General features: G+C 37.0%; 2 protein-coding genes and 2 long non-coding RNA genes across 5 annotated transcripts; 3 read left to right on the top strand and 1 right to left on the bottom strand.

The window, feature by feature from the left end:
• Window positions 1–6,581: 6,581 nt before the first annotated feature.
• Window positions 6,582–8,983, top strand: LOC113695247 (uncharacterized). The gene is made up of 3 exons (XR_003449548.2): window positions 6,582–6,795; window positions 6,950–7,405; window positions 7,971–8,983. It is a non-coding gene; the product is annotated as an uncharacterized lncRNA (long non-coding RNA).
• A 1,173-nt stretch (window positions 8,984–10,156) lies between these two features.
• LOC140008275 (putative serine/threonine-protein kinase) lies at window positions 10,157–12,397 on the top strand. 2 transcript variants are annotated; one of them, XM_072052133.1, is made up of 6 exons: window positions 10,157–10,414; window positions 10,580–10,695; window positions 10,818–11,034; window positions 11,181–11,418; window positions 11,602–11,755; window positions 11,887–12,397. In XM_072052133.1, the coding sequence occupies exons 1-6, from the start codon at window positions 10,309–10,311 to the stop codon at window positions 12,193–12,195; spliced, it is 1,140 nt and encodes a 379-aa protein (XP_071908234.1). In that variant the 5' UTR covers window positions 10,157–10,308; the 3' UTR covers window positions 12,196–12,397. The 2 variants fall into 2 exon arrangements, with proteins under 2 accessions (XP_071908234.1, XP_071908235.1); XM_072052134.1 differs by having other exon boundaries at window positions 10,280–10,414; window positions 10,575–10,695.
• A 3,555-nt stretch (window positions 12,398–15,952) lies between these two features.
• LOC140007948 (uncharacterized) lies at window positions 15,953–17,146 on the top strand. Its single transcript, XR_011815381.1, has 2 exons — window positions 15,953–16,229; window positions 16,649–17,146. It is a non-coding gene; the product is annotated as an uncharacterized lncRNA (long non-coding RNA).
• A 409-nt stretch (window positions 17,147–17,555) lies between these two features.
• LOC140008276 (serine/threonine-protein kinase-like protein CCR1) lies at window positions 17,556–20,364 on the bottom strand. Its single transcript, XM_072052135.1, has one exon. It carries the CDS (start codon window positions 20,077–20,079, stop codon window positions 17,740–17,742), a length of 2,340 nt encoding a protein of 779 aa, XP_071908236.1. The 5' UTR covers window positions 20,080–20,364; the 3' UTR covers window positions 17,556–17,739.
• Between the last annotated feature and the right edge of the window lie 2,424 nt (window positions 20,365–22,788).

Genomic DNA, 22,788 nt, shown 5'->3' on the forward strand with positions numbered 1-22,788 from the left:
TGTTAGAATGAGATATTTCACATAACTTCCCAATTCACGAGCAACATAATTACTTTTTCTACTGTAGCTACTAAACTCCATTTACAGTTTCGCGGATCACATCTATGAATGTGACAGATCACAGAATTGAATCCATGTGCGGATCTTTGCAGGCTTGGTCTCAAAACTGGATTCCCGGGCGGACCCGCTTCTGTGGAGAACTTGAATCCACTTTGCGAATCATGGTGACGTTCAGAAACTTCTAAACTTTGTTTTGGCATATTTTCATGTGTAATTTAGGTCATGTTTGATAATCCAATTCGGCATTTAAACTTAATGAATTCAGATTTTAATATGTTTAGATGCGTTTGACAACCAATAATTGAACATCTGAATTAATTAAGTGGCACTGAATTTTCTAGGCAAAATTTGCTCCAAAAAATAAGTGATTTTTCACTTATCACTAAATCTGATATACACTCAAATGTATCTGATTTAATATTTAACAATTTAATAACTTAAGGGATTTGAATTTTAGTTTTTAGATTTCAATTTTATCAAACGCACTTTTAGTTATTTTGATCCACAGAGATATCTGAACATCTGTGAAAGAGTGTGAATATATATATATATATATATATATATATATATAGCTCTCTTGGAAACATTAATTTTCTTATAAAACTACACGTGCTTCTAGACAAATTAACTAACTTTCACCATTGATCATTATCGTGAGAAACTCAGGGTATTTATTAATTATTTTCTCTAAAATCTTATTATATTTTAGAGGTAATTTGCTATATTCCTATAATAAATACTTTATGTAGTACGAGCAAATAACATCTCAAGAATAAAAAATGTTGATACACATTTCAAGATCATCTCTTCGTCTCCACTTTCTTTGTGAAATTTGTGCATGCACTGTTGTGTGTTTGTGTATATCAAATACACAAGCAATACAAATGGAAAATGTTAAAACCGTAGATCTATGTTACGTGTGCCGTGAAGCTTTCACCTAATTGCTAATTATTTGTGTATCATCTACCACAAGCTTTCACATCACACACACAAAAAAAAGGCTCCACCAGATGAGATTCTAATATTTATTACGATTCTTATTATAAAATATATTCCGGATCAAAGGTCTTTTCGTGCAATAATACCTTCTAAACGGAAAGCAAAAATTCCTTCTTCTTAAACCCTTTTTTTTTTTTGATTGCTTGTTACGGTATCCAAGGCTTTACTTTGACTAATTCGTTAGTCGATTCGGATCGCACACCTGACTGTGATGGGTGAATCTCCTAACAGGGTGATTGCATATGCCAGATTTCAAACACGAGACCTGCTTAAGCAAAATCAAACTGCTTACCACTTGGTCCAACCCGATTAGTTTCTTAATCCCTTTTGAATGCCTATCATTGACTCCTTTATTGTGATTGTTCGTAAATTTTATTTATTGGGTCGTCCTCTAAATGAGGAGTATCTTGATTTCTGTCTTGCTCCTTCGGCAGGCGCCTTCAACTTCATCGTACAATTTGAGACCATCCAGCACTAATTTTGACCACCGTGGAAAAGAAGCTGCGAATAAATAAAACGATTTCCCAATGAGGAATATGCTTTTCTTCAACATTTATTTGCACAAAACTCGACAGTCAATTGATCAAAAGCACCCGACCCTAGGTAACTTTTTTTTTTTTTTTCCTTTGCCGTAAACAAATGATGATGATTTACAAACATCTCTTTCACGTTAATGGCTACTTCCCCGCCTTTATCGGAAAGATTCCGTTTCTGCGTCTCTGGACATTATGATTATTGGCACATATAAAATAGAACTCGCATATTAATTTGGATTAAAAATAAAAAAGATTGCCAATGATATACCTAATATATAAAAAAGTTTTCCGTAATTTTAAAATATATAAAATGATATCTCATATTTTAAATTAAATTATAAACTAATAGAATTCATTAAACTTAACCCTATTAATTTCGTTAAATTGTATATCATGGGGGCTTTTTTTTGTTTTTAACCCTATTAATTTCCTTTTTCTCTTTAAATAAAACTTAAATAAAGTTGTTGCCTAAAAAGGTGGAGAAACAAAGTCCTCCTCTTACGAACGCGGCTGTCTTTTGTCCAGATGAAATGCATCGACGAACAGGAAGTAAGATCTTGCTAGAGACTAATGAATAATGCAAAAGAAATAACATAAAACGACGACCTGAGTGGAAGATCATCCACTCACTCAAGTTCCGTGAACGCAGAGCCCTTCATGTTGCGCTGGAGCACTTTTTTAATTTGGGCAGCATCGATTAGCTTTACTTTACCTGTAGGTGGCGAAAAAAATTTAAATATTATGCCATAATATTTTCTTGATCTAGTTGAATCTGTACACTCATTAACTCCTACAACAGTCTCCTTAGGCTCCCTTAGATTATAATAGATTAGGTTATACAAATGTATCGTTGCTGATAAAAAAAAAAAAAATTTTACTTTAGCCAACAAATAAATAGTGGATCCCACTAATGCGCAGTAAGAAATCATCTTATTTGAGCCGGACAACAGATTATCTTAACATAAATATGATTAAAAATAAAGAAAATGCTGTTCTATACAACACCTGACATTACACTATACAAACAAAATGAAAAAATGGTTATTAATTTTAGATAATTTGTGTCTATCCGTAGGCATAGGCATAAGCGTGTGGATATTTTCCTTCGACATGGGAGCTGTTTTTGTTTTTATTTTTTTTTTGGACAATAGCAATTACTTTAATAGTCCTATTTCTTTTTTCACACAGTTTAAAAAAAAGTTGTTAATTTTGTTAGAAAAGTAAATTTAGATTGCTATTTTCCTAAAATATCCTTACATTAAACATGGTACAATTTTATGGGAATTTAAATTGATGGTAAACAAAGAATCAACTCTCATTAAATGGGGTAGGTTTATAGTAATAACTATTTACATTGAATAAGGGTATTTTAGGAAAATTAAAACACAACTACATTCTTCAATTGGAAAGTGGACTACAATTTGGGACAGATAAAAAAAGAATACAAAACTATTAAAGTGGAACGGAGGGAGTAGTAGTTTGCACTGGAACAACCATTTTCGGTATTTGGGTCAGCTAATTTTCCACTTCAATATTTTAGGCACGAGGCTTGTCGATAAAGGACTTGAGTGGACTGGACTGATAAGAGTATCCAAATGATAATAAATCTAACCCCATAATGCTATCCTTGTTTAACTTGTAATCGTTGCTGGTTAGATTTGTGTAAAAGTTGAGTTCAAAATAAATTAACTATGTTCCGACCATTCATAGGTTAGTCATTAATGTTATTGGGTTAAGGTCTTATTGACAAGTCGAGTGTTACTTTTAAAATTTAATATTATGGCAAGATGACCAAAAAGGGGTAATTAATTGGTGGTAAAAAATGCATGCGTAGTTTAATTCTTTTGAGACAGGGCGTTTACGTCAATGTGTAAATTCGTAAATTAAATGGTCGATCAGGAAAGCGAGGGGAATCCCTGATTACGCTCATTTGAATTGAGTTGGATCCTTTATTTTGTTACAGTATTAGGATACAATTTTGGGCCACAAAATCAGGGTAGGTTTCCTCAATGGACGTGGTCACATGATTGGATTGTGCCAACTGGTTTGCTCCATCAGCCCATCTAAATTCCCTCTGTTATTGTCTCTCGAGTATTTGTTTGCAAGTTAAATGATCAATTCAATTTCCTTCTGCTGCTGATATGTACATTTTAACTGCGATCTGCTGAAATTTCTCTCTGCTAATATATTATTATAAACTAAATTAATTGCAAGGACAATATGCACGTAAGGCCTCATTTGAGCTTGCGGTACATTTATAGGAAATGCGCTTTTAAACGCTCGCTAAAAGTATTTTTAGAGTATTTTGTAGCTAATTTTTTGTAATTTGAAGGGTCTAGCTTTTGATAATTTAAAAGTACTTATGTCGGAAGTGTATCTTTATAAATCAACGTCACCCCAAATGAGGTCTAAATCTTTTCTAACAAGTTTCTTACCGCGATTAGTATTTGATGATTTGACAAATCGTGTAGACAAGTGCTCCGTTCAACATTTTTACAGTTCCTATATTGAGTTGAGTTGGTCAAATCTTGCCGTGCTCTCGATGGTAAAAGGTCAAAAAAAAAAAAAAAAAAAAAGCCCCCGAGAGGAGGTAATTTTGCTAAAATTCAATTGGTCGCAAGTCATTGAAGAACTGAAGTGAATTGAATCACCAGTCAAAGAATAATTTGGTCGTCATCACTCATTCTTAGAGCAGAGAAGTCAGTTGGGAGTGATGGGACCACATGTACTAAGTATAAATACTATTCACACAATCGTAAATAAACCCGCCCTACCATACTCCATAACCTGTATGGTCAACTCAAATGCAATACAAAAAGGAGGACCGACTCAGTGCCATTTACTATGTTTTAATAATACTAATAGGATCGTGCCCTTGTACATCTCCCACTCCAATACGCATTACTACTAAGTCTTTTATTATTTTTTTGGCGGCTTGGACTCAACAGTGGATTTTCCTTCCTATTTTTTTTTTTTACACGACGATCACATTTGTATAGTCTACTTTAAATTAATTCTCAAGAAGAGAAAAGGAGGATCCGGAGGAAGCCACAATTAAATAACAAGGTGCAAAACAAGATTCAACTCTTGACCTTCTATCTCCACCAAAATTTGAATGTCTTGGTAGTACAAACAGCCTGGCTGTTGGCTGATTTTCCTTCCTATCAACCTGACCAAATCCCACAATGTAGCTAGACTTTTCACCTATCGTAGTAGTATTTTTGTGTCATACATTTAAGACTCAGTTGTGTATCTTAATTAGCAATATATAAAATGGTTTTTTTTTTTAAATATCTCCTAGGAATTGAAGGTGGAAGGGGTGAGCATGAGATATTGAATGATGTCCGTTCGATTCAAATGATTGCTTTTAAGCAAAAGCAATAATGAAAGTGATCAATTGATTCTCAAATATTTGTATATATAAGCCATAAAAGTAACACTTTGACCATACAGAAAGAGGCTACTAATCCTTGCAACAAAGTCTGCTTATTTCCACATATCTCCTTTGACCAAATTATGATTTGTAATCTGGACCCTGTTCCATGCTGAGTAAAAACGGGGGTTGCTGTATCCCATTCTATGGCATCATAATCTTGACTAAGTGCATCGTGTGCACATTGTATGAATTGTTGAAAAAAAGATTTCCACTGAGACATGAGAAGTTTCGAACATGAAAGTCCGCAATTCAAAGCTAAGAACTCCAGTATTCATAAGATCATATTTAAAATCAACCAACATAAATGATCAAGTGACGGACCAAATAATGCTAGTTTACTAATTAATGAGTAATTAAAGTTGCATGTTAAAAGAAACTCGGAATGGTTAAAAAATGTTTCTTGGAAGTAGAGAAGGACGCATGCTTGTGCTTTCAATTGAAATTTTTTTTTTATTGAGATAAAATGGACCCAAAAACAATTTTAATATTTGGTTATTAACAAAATAGCAGCTTCCTCAATATTCACAATTCAACCGTAGACCGTAAAAATTTGCAAAGAATGTCAACCATTTTATGACTTAGTTATTAAAAAAGCTAGTCTAATCAATCATATTCGAGAATGACTTTGACTTTCACCTTGAATTTAATCAGGAAAAGAAAAACTCGAGCGATTTTAAATTTGAATATTGGTGGGTTACATCAAAGCCACATATTTGGTGAAAAAAAATACAAGCCAAAATTAGGTCTTGCAAAATAAGGGGAAAGAACGAACTTTCTTAATCTGTTGCAATCGGACGAGACTGTATCATTCATTCCCCTCAATACTTGAACGGTTTACAGCGAGAAACCAAATCCATCTCTTTCTGCAATGTTTTGAAAATCGAATCGGTGCGGCTGATTTGATCGATTGAACCGTAAATTGGTCGTATCTTCAATCCGATTCAATGATTAACTCAAAAGCTCAATTGGGCCGATCAAATCCAGTCAAACCAATTGAATCGGTAAAAATTGAGAAGTTCAATCGATTTTTATTAATTTTTTATCTTCTAAAACAAAGATTTCAGTTTTATTCAAAATTTTTAATATTAAAATAAAAAAAATAACTAAATCTTCAAACCAGGATCGAATCGAGTCGAAGTATGAACCAATAGCTTTTCCGGTTCACATTCACATCCCAGGTTCACATTGGTGTTGCGTAATTGTCTAACCCCCTGCACGCCGGATACATACACATGGCAAGACAGTGACAGATCTTGGCTTTTGGCACCATTTGGCACTTGAGGGGCTGCGGGAAGATTTCTTTCGGAAAAAAGAAATCAAACGTTTTCCAATTCTCGCAGTTGACGTTTCAAAATATATGAATTGTCTAGATTTATTTTGTCCTGCTTTTTGACTTTTAACCAATTGGGTTTCAAGTTTTTATCCATCAAATTAATTAAGATTAAAGATGCCTCCTCATATGGGATGTGACTCTTACTTTATAAATTCATCTCTTTCTTAATTATCAATCGACATGCAATCTTTAATCCCTCTGCTTTGCATCACAGCAACTCGGCAAGCAAAGGGGTCAAAAAAGCAGGTGGAATGGAAGATAATCTTCCAAGCATATACTCTCTTTTCCCTCTCTGGTCAAAGTCTCACTCATAGCGATTGGCTTTCCTCTCTTGTCCGGTCATCAATTAAATATTACGCAGTCATCTCTTCTTCTCTTCTCCTCTATAATGTTGCCCAGAAACCCCGCTCCCTCTCCTTCCAGAATTCATGGTAGGTAATCTTTATTCTTTCGTGTTACCTTTGTCCAATTTTCGTCAGTTCTACGCACTACAAACCCCCTTGGAAACGCATGCATATATTTGAACTGTTCAACTCCGATGATTATTTGTTTGCATTGCTTCTTTTGACTCGAGGGTGCTTGCAGGTAGCGTTTCTGAGAAATTAGGATCATAGGTGAGTTCCGGCCACGTCTCCCTTTTCGCCGGTGAAGATTCACCGATCGTGATTGTCTGGTTTTATAAACGAACTCTGCCCTTTGCGGCTTTCTTCTTTCTTTTCGTATTTGATATTTCTATGACTTCTAAACACAGTTTGGGCACTTAAATTTCTGAGCCCCTGTTTGGGTATTTTTCCTAATTTCAATTGTCGAATCAGGTTCCAGTGGAATAATAGTTTAGGTACAAAACAAAAAACTTAAGGATAAGTTGTTGGACTATTTTCTTTTCCTCTTCATTTTGACCCGTTTGAATTGATTCAAGATCAGTTTGACGAAATAAGCAACTCAACCTGCACACGGCCGACAAGGAATTTTGGTCAGACCAATCAAACTTACCTTCCCCGTTGCACGACGGATCATAACCTCCTGCACGGTTTGTTGGAGGTAAAATTACACCAATAGTCCCTCGTGTTTTTTGTTTGTCCTTTTTTAGTCTCCAACTTTCGAGATGAGCATAAAAAAACGCACAAATATTAGCACATGTTGGTTACATGCCTAATTCCACAAAGAATATGATACTAAAACATAGATTGAAAGCCCCAATCAAGGAAAATCAAACTCGTTACTTTAAGAACAAAAGTTTTCAGTCCATAAAGAAAGGAGCAATTTCAATTTCAATTACTCGTATATCCAATAACACCTCTCCTTGAAGATTACCAAATTGACAATGAAATCCAGAAATAGAATAGCTAATTGCCAGTTACTACTTCTTGTTTCTCGTTATTTTAGACTTGAACCCTTATTGATGTCAGGTTAAAATTATTTTTGAATAACAATGAAATTGCTCAAATTTACTTCTAAATCTTCAAAACTGTGTTACAGTAATTATTTTAAACCGTGCTCAAATTTACTTCTAAATCTTCAAATTTTAATTTATTTTTGTTTCTCCCTTTTATATTCCCAATCATCTTTTTATCTTCTAATCACATGTATCTTGTAAATTTGTTAGTCCAACTTCCGTACAAGCAGGCGGCCGATGCTGAAATAATGGGCCCCGAAAGATAAAGACTGCAGGGGGTAGTGTCACACTTCCACGTAAGATAAAGACTGCAAATTGCCTTCGTTGCAGAAGCATCTAACTCGGTTGCTACCTGGAGGCTACAAGCCTACAACCATAAATGAAGTTTAAAAAAAAAAATCACCTTTTTACTTTTTTTTAATAAATACAATTTTCAATAACCTTCCTATAGGATCACAAACATCAATTCCCTTAATTTTTTTTACAAAATTTCCCAAAAAAGATGATTCCAACCGAGTTCTAAAACTGCTCGGCCTGAGTGTTTGTCCCAAAAAAAATATATGTATATTTTTTTTGCCACCGTGGAGTCAAAATACTTATAGCCTAGCTAACGTACATTATGCACCGCCCAAAAGTCAAATCGAATCGAATACATTTTTTTTTCTTTTTTTTTTTGATGATTTTAATAATTTTGCTTTTCTTTGAGTAGGAGTTTTAATAATTTTTGCCTTTTTGATACAACAACTTTTCTGGTGAACTTACACTACTGTCTGAAGGATTTATTGTTTTTTATCAAATATTGAAGAAAAAAGGACCTAAAAGATTAAGAAAATTAAAGGCGTCTTATTCTTTCTGAGCTCAGCAAAGAGTGGACTGCTATACTGCGCCTCAGCCGCCTTCCCTTCCCATCCCAGCAAAATAGCACGTCATTACTCTTTATTTCTGTGGGTCTTTCGAACTGCCAATTCATCTTGGAGCACGTGTGACCATCAAAATTGTACTAAATCGCAACGATTCACATTCCCCCCCCCCCCCCTCTTTTTTTCTTTTGAATCTTTATATTAACTCGGTTATTCAATTTTGATCACATGATGACAACCTCAAGATATGAAAATCAATTGTGAGTTTCATACCAGGCACGAAGAAAAATGCTCTAATTTGAGGATCGACTTTAGACTTTTGCTAGACAATTTGTGGTCGAACGTTATTGAATTTAGCAAAAATAATTAGTCTTTATTTATATAAAGTAGGAAAAATCGTTCAAAACATCTCTCACATTTTGTAAAATAATTTTTTTTCATCTCTCACTTTTAAAAGTATAATTTTGCATCTCTTCCAAATTTACATTGATCAAATTTTATCCTTACTGAAATTTTTGACTAGTTTTTTATAGGAATCCATCACGTACCGTGCACGTGATCATTTTTTAGGGGTAAAATTATCAAATCAAATTTCATATAATCCGATTCATAGTCCCTTGCATTTCATAAAATAAATTTTTTTATCTTTCACATTTTACAAAATGAATTTTTCGTCCCTCATATTTCACAAAATAAATTTTGTTATCTATTATTGATCATATGTACGAATAACTCTTTTTTAACTCGTGTATACAACTAGTTGATTTCATCTGAATAATACAAATAACATAACAAACCTACTCGTGCACATGATCAATGAGAAATAAAAAAAAATCATTTTGTGAAAAAAAAGGGAGACTATGGATCAAATTATGTGAAATATAATTTGATAATTTTGCCCCTCAAAAAATGACTGGAAAACTTGTGTAGAGATCAAATTTGACTAATGTGAATTTGTAAGGTACGTAAAATTATACTTTTAAAAGTAAGGGACAAAAAATTTTTTTTCCAAAACGTTATGGACATTTTGAACGAATTTCTGTATAATTACTCACTTAATGCTGAAAAGTTGTATCCGTCCGTACACAAGTTGTGTGATTGTATTTGTGCAAGGTGCAGCTCATGCGCTGCAATTTGGATCACTTCAAAGTTCAATGAATTTGCAATGCTGCATTCTATTTCAAGTGTGTACATACATATTGGACAAAATGAAAACACCACTACACTAGTTTCCTGGCTTTTTTTTTTTAACCCCCTTTCTTGGTGGTTTGGAGGGAACAGGAAATCCCAATTTCTGAATTAGTCAAAGTCAATAATAAGATTTGGGGCTTCGGCTACATATATTAGCGTGGCGGTTTTTCGTATTTTTATTTTTGTTCTGTCACCGTTTCTGCCCCATTTTGTCTCTTCTCCTTAAACCTCAATTGTCTGCGTTCCTCTTTCCCAACTCTTCCTGCTTCCTTACGTTTCCATTTATCGTAATCATGCCCTTTCCCATCACTGCTATGTAGAAACTTCCAACTTTTATAAGTAAGTAATTGTAGTAGTTCTTAAGTAGCCATAAGCAAAGTCGATAATGGTCGCCGGAGACGAGTGAAAGAACATATATAGTCCTTCCTGAGATTCAACTACAATACAATAACGACACTAATTTTTTTTTTTTTATTTTGAAAAAAGGAGAGAAGAAAATGAAGTTTTCTTTACCGTTTGTCAACTGTTTCTGCTCCATAGCTCAAAATAATTCCCAGGTGGACGACGACGGAGATGGCTACGGCCGTGATTTAAGACGACCTGGTAAAGAATTTTAAAACCCTTATTACTTATCTCGATATTCATTTAATAGCATGTTTGAGTAGGTTAATAAGGGTAGCAGTACAATACTATATGAATACTGCTTGTAGATGTATGACGTCTGATGAAGAGATAAGACGCTTAATTATATTTTGAATCTCAGAGCAGGTGGTCAAAGGGTTGAGCATTTTCCTGTGTATTCTTACGACGCATTGAAAGCTGCGACTCAGGGGTTCAGATCATCCAACCGGATTGGAGAGGGAGGCTTTGGTTCTGTTTACAAGGTAATTACTGGCTATTTGTTATAGTAATTAAGCGACCAACTGAATACGGTGATATACATTTTTTGCTAGCTGGTTCTAATATTGTGGTTGTGATTCGACGAATGATCAATATAAATTAAAAGGGGATGCTGCAAGATGGGAGTCTAGTGGCTGTGAAAATTCTTTCAGTTGAGCTAGAATCCATGAGGGGCGAGAGGGAGTTCATATCTGAGATTGCTGCTCTATCTGGCATTAAGCATGAGAATCTGGTTAGTCTCCGAGGATGCTGCGTAGATGGCGCTAAGAGACTCCTGGTCTACAATTATATGGAGAATAATAGCCTCGCCTACACCTTTCTTGGTAATCTTTACTTCTTTGTCTGATTTCAACTGCTAGTATGCATACACACTGATGTTGTAGCCAGTTGTACTTGTTCTGGATTCGCCTGAACAATTCAATTCCCAATTCTTTTACGCCTGATGCAATTCCCAATTGTCGATTGACAGGTGAAGAGCATAACAGGATGAAATTCAGTTGGAAATTGAGGAGAGACATTTCAATTGGGGTGGCTAGAGGACTTGTATATCTGCACGAACAAGTCACTCCTCATATCGTGCACCGAGATATAAAACCCAGCAATATACTTCTCGATCTGCATTTTACCCCGAAACTCGGTGACTTTGGTTTGGCCAAGCTATTCAGGGATGATGCATCTTACATTAGTACTCGCGTTGCAGGGACATTGTAAGTGGGATCGTGTCCCTCACTACTTAAATTTTGGCACATTAGAAAAGTTAGCTCGCTTAAAAAAGGAATGAATGTCCAATCTTGGTGATCATTTTTCTTGCTTTCTTTTGTTTCCTTTAAATCTTTTTTCTGGGTGCTGCTGCTTCTTGTTGATGGGTATTTTTCTTTTTCTCTCAAAAGAGGTTATCTTTCCCCGGAGTATGCCATTAGTGGACATTTGACGCGAAAATCGGACGTTTACAGCTTCGGAGTACTATTATTGGAGATTCTGACCGGTGGTCCAGTTGTCGGTTATGACTTAGAACGTGGAGGAGAGTATTTCCTTGTCGACAAGGTGAGGAAAACAACTAGAGTATTAGCTCCTAAAGTTGTAGTACTAGATTGAAGAATACTGGTTGAGCCTCTGTAACATGAGATTATAAATTTTTTTCTGATGAGACACGATGAATGCGGGTGGTGGTGCAGGTCTGGGAAATGTACAAGACTAACAATCTTCGGCAGATGGTGGATCCAGTGTTAAATGGAAATTTTCCAGAAGAAGAAGCGGTTAGGCTCTTCAAGGTTGGATTGATGTGCGTGCAAGAGACCACCAAACTCCGGCCTAAGATGTCTACAGCCGTCAAGATGTTGACTAATGAGATTGGCATTGGAGACACGGAGATATCAAAACCCGGGCTACTTGCTGATCTAATGGATGTGAAAATAGACCGGAAGCAGCAATCCTCGCAAAGCTTTTTCTCCGGCGACAGTGCCAATGCAAGTTCAGCGACGTAGACTGGAGCGCAGAGGACGCTCATGTAAAGAGCTGGGGAGTTGTAAAGTAAAGTTGCAATCATGCGATTGCCTAAAAGCAGTTTTTTTTTTTTTTTTTTTTTTGGGGGTAGTTGTTAATGTACAAAGTTCAGACGTATCAACTGGATTGATGAGATTGTATAAAAACGTGCAATAGCCTTGGTATATACTGCTACATTCAACATTGTCGAGGGAATGCGCTAGAGTAATGGACCTTTAACAATAGTTGTTATGCCAATACAAGTTGGCTCAATTGATAAGGAATTATCATTTTTTCATAAAAAATCGTTTGTTCGAATTTCACTAGTGAGAATTATATTACTGTTTAATCTATAACAACCTTTTATGAGTGACTTATAATTTCAGAGGCATCTCTCGATACGAGAATTGTGTTGGTGTTTGATCTACAACAACTTTTATGAGCAACTTATGGTCTGAGAGGCATCTCTTCTATACAAATTATTCCTATAATAAAAAATTGGTACTATATTGACCTTGTAGTCTCTCTATTTTTCCTGTACTCCAACTTCTATCTTTTTCTTTTGCTCTTTTCAAAAGCCTTTTCCCTCCCTCTCATAAATTTCGTTTTGTTTTATTTTTTAAATAAAGTTTCTCCTAAATTTTCTTAGTGAATTTTTTTTTTGTTTTTTCTAGGAATTCCTTATGAGAATTTTCTATTTTTCTAAGAATTTCTATGGAGATTTTTGTATTTTTTTCCTTATTTTATTGTTATATTTGAATTTATTTCAGATATGAAATTTTTTGAACCTTAAATCTATTTCGACGGATCTTATTATCATTAATGTTGATTAGCAGATCTGGTACTTGGAGCATGCAAAGAAGGGAGATACAGTGATTTATTAGATGATAATTTTAAAATTTGTTGTATTTTTTTTGATCTGTTCATAATTTTTCAAATCTATATATCTGTCAATTTGTAAATCTATAATTTCTAATGCATGTTTAACCTACTATTAGTGCAACGATGTAAATCATATCTTGTTGGATAAATTTCAACAATCTATTGATGAAAATTGATTTTTATCAACAAAAAAAAAAATATATATATATATTGATCGTGTAGTGAGCGAAAGCAAAAAGCCTCGTATTTATAGAATTTACCTTGTTTTTCAGCCAATTAAATTGATTTGGAGAACGAAGCCCTTAAAGAGCCACCGCCATCCGTGGGAAAGTCTACTATCCTACTGGCATTCTAATATACGGCATAATTCGAACTTCTAAAATCACTTGAACAATCACCAAATTATCAAGGAGACAAATGTCAATTCTCATTTTAAATAATAATAGCAACCTCTTTCTGTTTTTTCTAATGATTCTCTCATCAACACAGCTGAAGAAAGAAAAGGAGAAAAAATTATTTGTTGGCAAAAATATCTTAAATTGTTCTGAAGTTAACAAAAATAACTATACACTAGTTTTTTCTTTTTGGATAAATGGGAGATCTTGAATTTAGAATTTTCTATTTATAATTTCTCTTACCTCAATATCTAACTCAACCCCCTAACTGAATATTTCAAATTGCCCTGTATAACCTTTTTCTATCTTCTTCACTAATGTTTGGTAACATAAGCAGCCAGGATAATTTGGATATTCAATTATTCAATTGATTTGGATAAAATTTTCTTTCGAGTTGTTAGAACGCAGAGACATTAGTTGGATTGTTGTCGGTTGATAAATAAGGTAGGCGGACGAAATATCCGCATTCAAAGGAGGCGAGCTGAGGGAGCCGCCGGAATCACATCAACGTATTCCGCCCATGCTTCCTCCCTGTAGTGTTGGGTACCTTTATTCGACGGCTAAACTGTGTTTGGTTTGACTCTTTAATGGATCACGGAGTTCTGTCCAGATCAAAACTTGGTGTAAACCCGTACAGTTTGCATATAAACATGAATTTGTCAATTTATACAACTCATTTAACGATCATATCAAAATTATATCAATCTACATCAAATGTAGTAAAAATTATACGGATCGGATTGAACTGAACTAAGCCACTGGCCATTTGGTCCAGTGGTCATCACCCTCTTTGATGATGTTGGACGTCAGAGATTTTACCCCCGCCTCCCTCAATCTTGCCACAATATGTGACTGGTCTTAGTTGACCATCTCCCCTTACCCCTTCTCCTTAGATTAGGTTATAGAGCATCTATCATTGCCAAAAAAAAAAAAAAGGATTGAACTGAACTAAACTCAACTTGTTGTGAGGCTTTACCCTTATTTCACCGTCTCGACGTGCATGCCAGAGTGGAGGAAGGATACGTCACTGTCCTGACGCCCAGAACAAGTCATTAATGAAACGTTGGACAGTTTATGGCTGACTGACTTCATTCAATGGACTCAAGCAGCGGATGTATGATGTATCATGTATGCATGATGGCTGATTCCGACCAGGGGACTTTAGCCCAAGGAGCAGTATTTTTGACAGGGTAACGACAATTCTTGATCGACTTTTCCACCAGTGCCTCAAGACATAAAAAGTGAACGGTTTTCCAGTCATAATAATCAAAGTTGGATTGACTTGGGCTCTGAGCGTTGGACAATGTAACAATGAAAACACTGGTAACTCACGGAGAAAGAGCAGCAGTCAAAAGGATCTGCTTCCACGGGTAACTCATGGATTAAAACCATGGTTCAAAGTCGCGATGGCTCGGCAGTTCTGCTTTGATTTCAGCATATCGATCACAGTTTTGACAAGACACAGATTTTTGAAATATTTAATATTTTAAAAATTATAAAAAAATGATAAATAAAAATAATTTAAAAAATTTGTAAAAATAATAAAAATTCGAGTTGGCTCGGCTCGACTCAATCGTTTCTATTCGTTTCAGAAACATCTCGGCTGAGTTGTCGGCGATTTATTATCTCAGAATCATCTTGTCCATGTATCGGATCGAGAATCCCCATTCGGATGACCACTCGGGCGAGTCATTTTTGTGTCAGCCGAGTCTTTGAACCATGATTCAAACCGTTCACAAGCAAGAATTTTGGCTCTCGGTCTAAACTCTCCTGTTGAGTCATTTTGATTATTACTTTTAGGAGTTTTTGTAAAAATTTACATGGTATTTATTATATATATATATATGATTAAAAAATGTATTCACGAAAAAAACATAAAAACTTTTCCGTGCAAAAATACAATCCAAACAAATCAATATATGTCATGTACTAGTATGCAGTATCTATGTCGCCTGGTGGTGCAAAAGCTCACTAGTGACAGCACTTGTACTATTTTCATGAAGTTAAAAATTTGTTAAGGGATTCCATGATAATCTGGCTACAAACTTCGTGAATTATTCCCTCCTTCTCCATATCCATGTACCCTTTATTTCTGAAAATCGAGTGTGTTTGATAATAAACCTTTTATGTTGCCAATCTCTCTGTTGTTATAATGATCTGTGCAGCAGAAAAAGCAAATGTGGGTGTTTGGATAGATTCATAGTCACAGATGCCAACCAAAGATCATGTATGGGTTTTGAGAGCTTGAAACCCATTCTATAGTAGTGATTCCGCTTACCAAACGGCTGGTAAGTGGAGTACTTCTTAACAGAAAGGGAGATTTTTTGCAATTGCAGATTGATCCCCTTTAATTTGAGATATTGCACAGACCTCCCTGAACTCGTTGAATTTCCTAAAATTTCCTTCTTTTAGTTCCAAATTTACATTGAAAAAGAACCTGTAGGAGGAAAAAGGAAAAGGAACAAGTTTTGCCAAGGAGCTCAGGGTTGCAGACCTTCGCTTCAAGTCGTGGTTCACAAATTTCCAAAATCAAACTCGGTGCTCTCTCTATTGAGCGTAAAAGGAGCGACTTTCCCCTGCCAAAGATATAGTAGCCCAACGAATTCTTATTCCAACTTTCAGCCAAGCTAAGGCTGCAGCAGTTTCGACTTTCAATCAGAGGGTCTCTCATGCATTGTCGAAGGAAGAGCAATCGTTCAAGTTGCCGAACCCCAACCCCGGGGAGTCGAGACGAACACTGCCTTTGTCCTGCCCCAGCAGTAATCTTTCTCTCACCATTACTTAGCCCCAGATTCTTTCGACATCCATTTCTTCTTTCTTTCTCGTTCGTTCAACCACAATCAGTGATAACTAACTTCTGGGTACTGGTTTTTTTTTTTTTTTTTTTCATGTTCCCTTTTGCATTTTACTTGTGCTTTTATGCTATAGCTAAGAAATTAGAGGAGAATTATTTCATGCACGAGCGGTGGCCATGGTTGCCGTATGATAACTGTAATTTGCTTGGAACAAGCAGCGAATGGAGAATTGTTATTCAATTTTCCTTCCACAATGACGTTTCTGTTTAGTTGGGTCTCTCATTGCAGTTCTTATAATTTAACTTAAAAATTTTTTGAGCAATTTGTTGGTAATGGTCTTCGTCTCGTGTTTGTGAGAATTTATGAAGGCTGAGCTTTTGTAGGATTGAATGGATGGTGGATCTCTTGGTAGAATACTTGGTTCTTGATATGGGTACAAGGACATGCAGTCAAAGGATTTTCCATTTGTGTTGTTTTGATGATTGAAGATAATAGGGAAGACAACGGCAAAGCTAGTGGCTGTAGTGGAGGACACTGAATGATTGAATGTGGCGGCGGTGATGAACTGATGATTGGAACTGATGATTGGAGATGGGAAGCGGCTTTTTTATTTATAAAAAAAAAAAAAAAGAAGGAAGGTTTAAGAGCGGGCATGTTAGGATAGTCAGTTGAATATTTTTGCTTACATCTGCAAATTGGGCTGTTTCTGTTACCAGAAACATGAAAATAGGTGTAATTACTATAATTAGAGCTGAGGGGCACTGAGGTTTCTCAAATTATCCCTAAAGAGAAAAGAGAACGTAGAAGACCATAGCATCAAACCCCTCTACTTTACTCTATAGTTATTTGATTTTAACACTCAAACATTTGCTTCCTTCTTACTTGGAAAGCGTGCTGTCTTCTTATACATAGAAGTGACTTTGGATATAGTCCCTTGCAACCTCAGATTCTTCTTCCAATACTTGAGATGAAATGTGAGAAAGTGGTCTCAGGAGCACTAAAATTTGAACAATAAAATGATTTTATAGATGAGCCAATTGGGACAATCACAGGATGAAAGTATAGCTATGTTGTTGCTATCATCAAATGAATAGACTGCAACAAAAAACCCAGACAAGTTCGAAATGTTTCTCACAGTTCTGAGCAAAGTTTGTGTACACAAGGTTATCTCCAAAGTGCACACTGTTGAGAATATAGCAACTCAACGTTAACTCCAAAATGTAAACAAGAAATAGGCTGGTACAGTTAATTAAAGAGACCCCCCCCCCCCCCCCCCCCCCCCAAAAAAAATTTCGATTCTCTGCCTCCTTGAACAAGATAGAGGGAAGTTATTTAAGCAACATAATTTACAAGAAGCTCATTGAAAATGTACAGTTGCCCAAGAGCAGTGTTTACCAGAATCTGCTATTTTATGTCTTTGTTTGTTGGATAATTAGATTAAAGAATGGAATGAAATCAAAACTCCAACTTTAAACTACAATAACAATCCCTCCTTCACTAGATGCTCCAACAAAAGTACCAAATCCGACATGCTGGGCCGTTTGCACGGATCTTCCCTCAAAGCAAGCTCTGCTATATCTGCAAGTTTAAGTAGGGGTTCAACGTTTCTCGGTAAACCTATGCACCGGTCAATGATGGCAGCAGCTTTGCCCTGTCTAATTAGAGGCAAAGCGGAATCAACTAGACTCGGCGGCTGGCAATCGGCGTCATAAGCTTTTCTCCCACTGAGAATCTCTAACAGCACAATCCCAAAATTGAGAACATCAACTTTCATGTCTTGACTGATATCACCATCATTTGGAGTAAGAAGTGCAAAATCAGTGATTCTTGCTCCCCAATCAGCATCAAGAAGGATTTTTGAGCTCTTTAGATCACGATGTGCGATAGGCGGAACAACTTCATTGTGCAGGTATTCAAGTCCCTTTGCAGCCTGCATTGCAATTTTCAATCTCATGGCCCAATTCAAAGGAGAAAGGCCCCCGTGAAGGTGGTCATGAAGGGTCCCATGAGGCATAAACTCATAAACCAGAATCCTTTCTCCCATCTCTGTACAGCAACCCAACACGTTCACAATATTAACATGGCGAACCCTACAAAGGACCTCCAACTCTAATTCAAAGTCCCGGCTATTCGTGTGGATTATCGTGGCAGCATTTGCCCTCTTTACTGCTACTTGCCTCCCATCAGGGAGAACAGCTTTGTAAACAAAACCATTGTTTCCCCTACCAAGCTCATTGAACTCCTTGAAACCATTGGTGGCATCCTTCAGTTCTGAAAGCCGGAACACTTGGGCAATCCCAGGACATTGGACCACACACGAAGGAGGATTTGGATCACCATTGATTTCAATCTCCTGCTCAGGTTTGCCAATGCAGGAAGCAAAATGTATCCTTTTTCCTCCTCCTCCTCCTCCTCTTTTTGCGGATGCGACGCGGGGTAAGAGGTACCAGCCAAGTAAAATCAACATGAACCCTGAAGCAGAAGACCCAATTATAAGCAGCAATTCACGCAATTGATGCTGGTGCTTCTGCTTCATCTCCGGCGAAGATTGGAGCCCACAAATATCCCAGCAAGAGCTGTTCTGGCAGAGGGAGCAAGCCGTGCAAACCCTGTCAGCATTCTCAGTACAAGCACTCGAAGTAAAAAATCCTGCGGAACAATTCAGCGCACAAGGAGAACAAATCTTAAGATCTTTCCGAACACACAAGTTGGTCAGATCTGGCTCATTGAGAATGCTGGCGTTGAAGGCAAATTTTCCTTCACCACAAGTAGCAGGGTTGCATAATCCGGGACTGCATAACTGCAATGGAGGATCATAATCTAAAGGTGGAGGACCATTTGCGAACCAACAATCAAGTACTAGATCAGCCTCCCTGATGCCACAGGTAACAAAATCTGTGGAAGCAAGGGCAAGAAAACCAGAACTCTTAGGAACCAAAGAGGTATTAAAGTTCCCCCAGCATTCAACTCCGTGATCATCTTCCCGAATCCCACAAAAATGTTTTGCTCCAGCTGCCACCGAAACGAAGCGAATCCCATCTGGTAGAATGCCAAAAGAATCATTATTACCCCAACACTTGATTCCACCAGAAACTCGAGAGATGCCGCAAATGGAATCTATCCCTGAAGTCATGCTAAATAGATCTCCCGGTTCGCTGGAAACTTCCAAAGTCTTAGAATATGGACCCCAGCAAACAAGGCCACCATCTCTAACAACTCCACAACTAAACCCATCGCCAGAAACAATTTTCTTGAAAGCAAGTGTACTCACATGTTGGTCATAAAAGAGGGTACTTGGCCTTGAGGTCAGGCCATTTTTCGATTGCGGAACAATGTCCCAGCAATCAACAGTACCCCAGTCGCCTTCGGAGTAGTAAGTCCCTCGTATAGCGCAAACATGGTTCTGACCAGCCGCAATGTGAAAATAAGCATTGGGCTTGAAACTCTCAGGAACAAGATCAGAAATTGGGCCAGTGGAGTCCCAACAGTATGCCTGGGAGCTATTTGCTAAAATGCCGCAAAGAAATCCACGGCCACCGGTGAGAGCAGCCATTGCCGGGACTTCATCAGGATAAATGGGCGGTGGATTTGCAGACGAGGAAGAGAGGGATTTGTTGCCCCAGCAAATGACTTCTTGCTTGCCACTGGCGTCAATGGCACAGAAGACGCCATTGTCACCGAAGGAAGCTGAAATTGGGCCCATTGAGCCAAACCCAGACACCAAATCCACGAGAAGGAGAAGTAAAACGAATGGGAGGGAAAAGAATGCGACGGTTTGAGGGGAGGGTATGAGAAATTTGGGAAGCTTTTTCATGATTTGATGCGCATATGCAGGATTTTGAAACAGTAGAGAGGAGTGCAAAAGTCATGGAGAGAGAGAAACGGAAGGAGAAGAAGGGCAGTTGGTGTTGGGGTGTGTGCTGGAGCTGGGGTTTCACCGAGTCAGTAGTGTTGGTGGAAGTAGTAGTATAGTTGATGGGGAGCTGATGAGGAAAGAACGTGGGGGTCGCCATTTTTACAGTTTCTTGGCTTTGGCCCTGTTGCCTGTTGGTGGCTGTTAAGTTGTCAACTAGCTATTTCACTGTTGAGTTGGTTATTAAAGTACTGCTCCTCCTTTGTATTTCCGGAAAGTTAAGCAGAGACAAATAAGGAAATTTATTATCTCCGCGCCCCTTTCTTGACTTAGCGTCGCTTTCCTGCGATTTGACTGTTGTCAACTTGCAATTTTTCTTTTCAAGAGTTTTTGAAAAAAAAAAAAAAAATTACTGTAGTATTTTTTTTTATGATGTTATATACTCAGTAATTGAGATAAAAAGATTATTAAAAATTACATTAAAAAATATTCATAAATATTTAAAATTTTTTTTAAAAAAAAGGCAATCCAAACAAGACTTAAACTCCTTGATATTTATGTAACAAAACAATCATGGATTTTTTCTTTTTCTAACGGGTGTCTCTATGTTATTGTTATTAGTACGGAAAATTTACCATATGAATACACGCTCATATCATATCTAGTGTATTCTTATATTTAGATATTTTTTCAATTTTATTTTGTTTTTATCAAAAAATTAACACACGAGACTCTCAACAGGTGCCTTCGGATACCGCTCAGCGAAACGTTTTTATATATTTAGTGAACCGCCTAGAAAAATATATATATATTTATGTATACTGAATCCCGATTTTTTTAAAGCGTATTCATACCTAATGACGATAAAAGAAGAAATATGCAATTTAGCGCTGACCGCCAACCCATTCCGGCATCCCCAAATTTCTTTACTAAGCATGGCCGTGATGAATTAGTTAATGAGCCAAATGTTACGAGGTTGGATCCTGGCCGGTTGGACTGGGAAGGGCCCAGTCAGCGTACGTACCGACTAGCATCTGCGCAAAATCACATACTATTTGGGATCTGGCAAACATTTATCTAATCCAAATGATTCCAATCCCATAGCTTTCTAGAATTCTAGTATATGCACAAAATGGACATAACGATGGGCATGAGGACGCATAAAAGACAACCCACAAAATTGAAAAAAGATTACCTAGGACAAATTTGAGGGTTCCCTGTGGCAATGCACATGTTATTTTATATTCAACTCCGAAACCATAAGCGATTAAGTATAAATAAAAGCAACTAGAAGTGTATGAATCGGAATGGAAACTATATATTCCTTTTTTTTTTTTTTATCACTGTCAGTATCCGGGTCTACACCCGACTAATTTCACGGCGCTCCAGCAGAGCGGGCCCGACCGATGCTGAAGAAAATAACAACTGGATTGCAGGCGCGAGCGAAACGGAAACTATTAATATATTCCGATTCCACAATTGTAACTATAAAACTGTTCTTATAAGAGCTCTCGTTTCGATTCCGCTGTTTAAAGAAATAGAAACCCACGACTCCAAAAAAGCAATCACCCCTACTTTAATAGTAATAGCTAGCACCAGCAGTGTAGGCTTCATGTCGGAATGGGGATCCAGGAAATTCCGGATTTGGCATCACGTGATGGTCCACTTTTTCTTGGCGTCAAACCTCGCCTGCCTTGTTACTGGTATCACCTTTTCAACGTCAATTGAATCAAATCTATCTAGCAAAAGCGCAGGATGGGATAGCACGATGAGCGTGGTCAGCCCATGCCATCACCTATTAAAATTTACTATAATTAAAATTATTAGTAGAAGATAAATTTGATACCAACCCGTAGTCGTTAATAACGGTGGGCTTGACTGACAATCAACTTGATTCCGTCTACTGGTATCAACTTTTATGACAAATTACAATAAAATTTTAGATACATATCCAAAAAAAAAAAAAAAAAAAACTCATTTATTTGTCAAGTAGGTAGGGCCGAAGAATAGAGACAAATCAGGGGCTGGGATGCAGGGGTCTCTTTTACCTTTTTGTTCCGCTGCCGCATAGCATGTGTGTGTGCTAGATATTAGCGGTCCAAATATGGGTGTGGGGGCTTCAAATCTTGGGAACCACCGAATCAAGAGGGTTCGTTCAATGTACATGGATATTGGAATCTTTGTGCTAAAGAAATTTCTCTCTTCTCTCTTTCCCCGTCGGCCTCATCATGATGTTGTTCCCCGAAACGTCCCTTTTAACATCTTCTTTGGATGTTACCCTTTGACAAATATGCTCTGCACGGTCTTCTACTCCAGCATCCATCCATTAATTCAGGTATTACACTCTTTATGTCCGAGCACGTATTTTTTGCTAGGCCATTCAAAATCACGTTTTTATCTGCCAAATTTCTCGTACCTTTTTTTTTTTTTTTTTTTACACAGAAGTGTCCGGATCAATTCTTACGGGGCCCGACTAATTTCCCGTGATCCGGGTCCGGCGTCCCAACCCGGCCCGAACATGTTAAGTGCGCGGAGGAATCCAGCGGAACGGAGACTCGAACTTGTGATCTCAAGGTTCACTGGTGAGAGGCGCTGCCGTTGGACCATTCACACAGGGGCCCAAATTTCTCGTACCCCACCAATGCACTTTTTATATTTCAATTTGTTTGT

This window comes from Coffea arabica, chromosome 6c (assembly GCF_036785885.1).
Source record: "Coffea arabica cultivar ET-39 chromosome 6c, Coffea Arabica ET-39 HiFi, whole genome shotgun sequence".
Classification (NCBI taxonomy): Eukaryota; Viridiplantae; Streptophyta; class Magnoliopsida; order Gentianales; family Rubiaceae; genus Coffea; species Coffea arabica.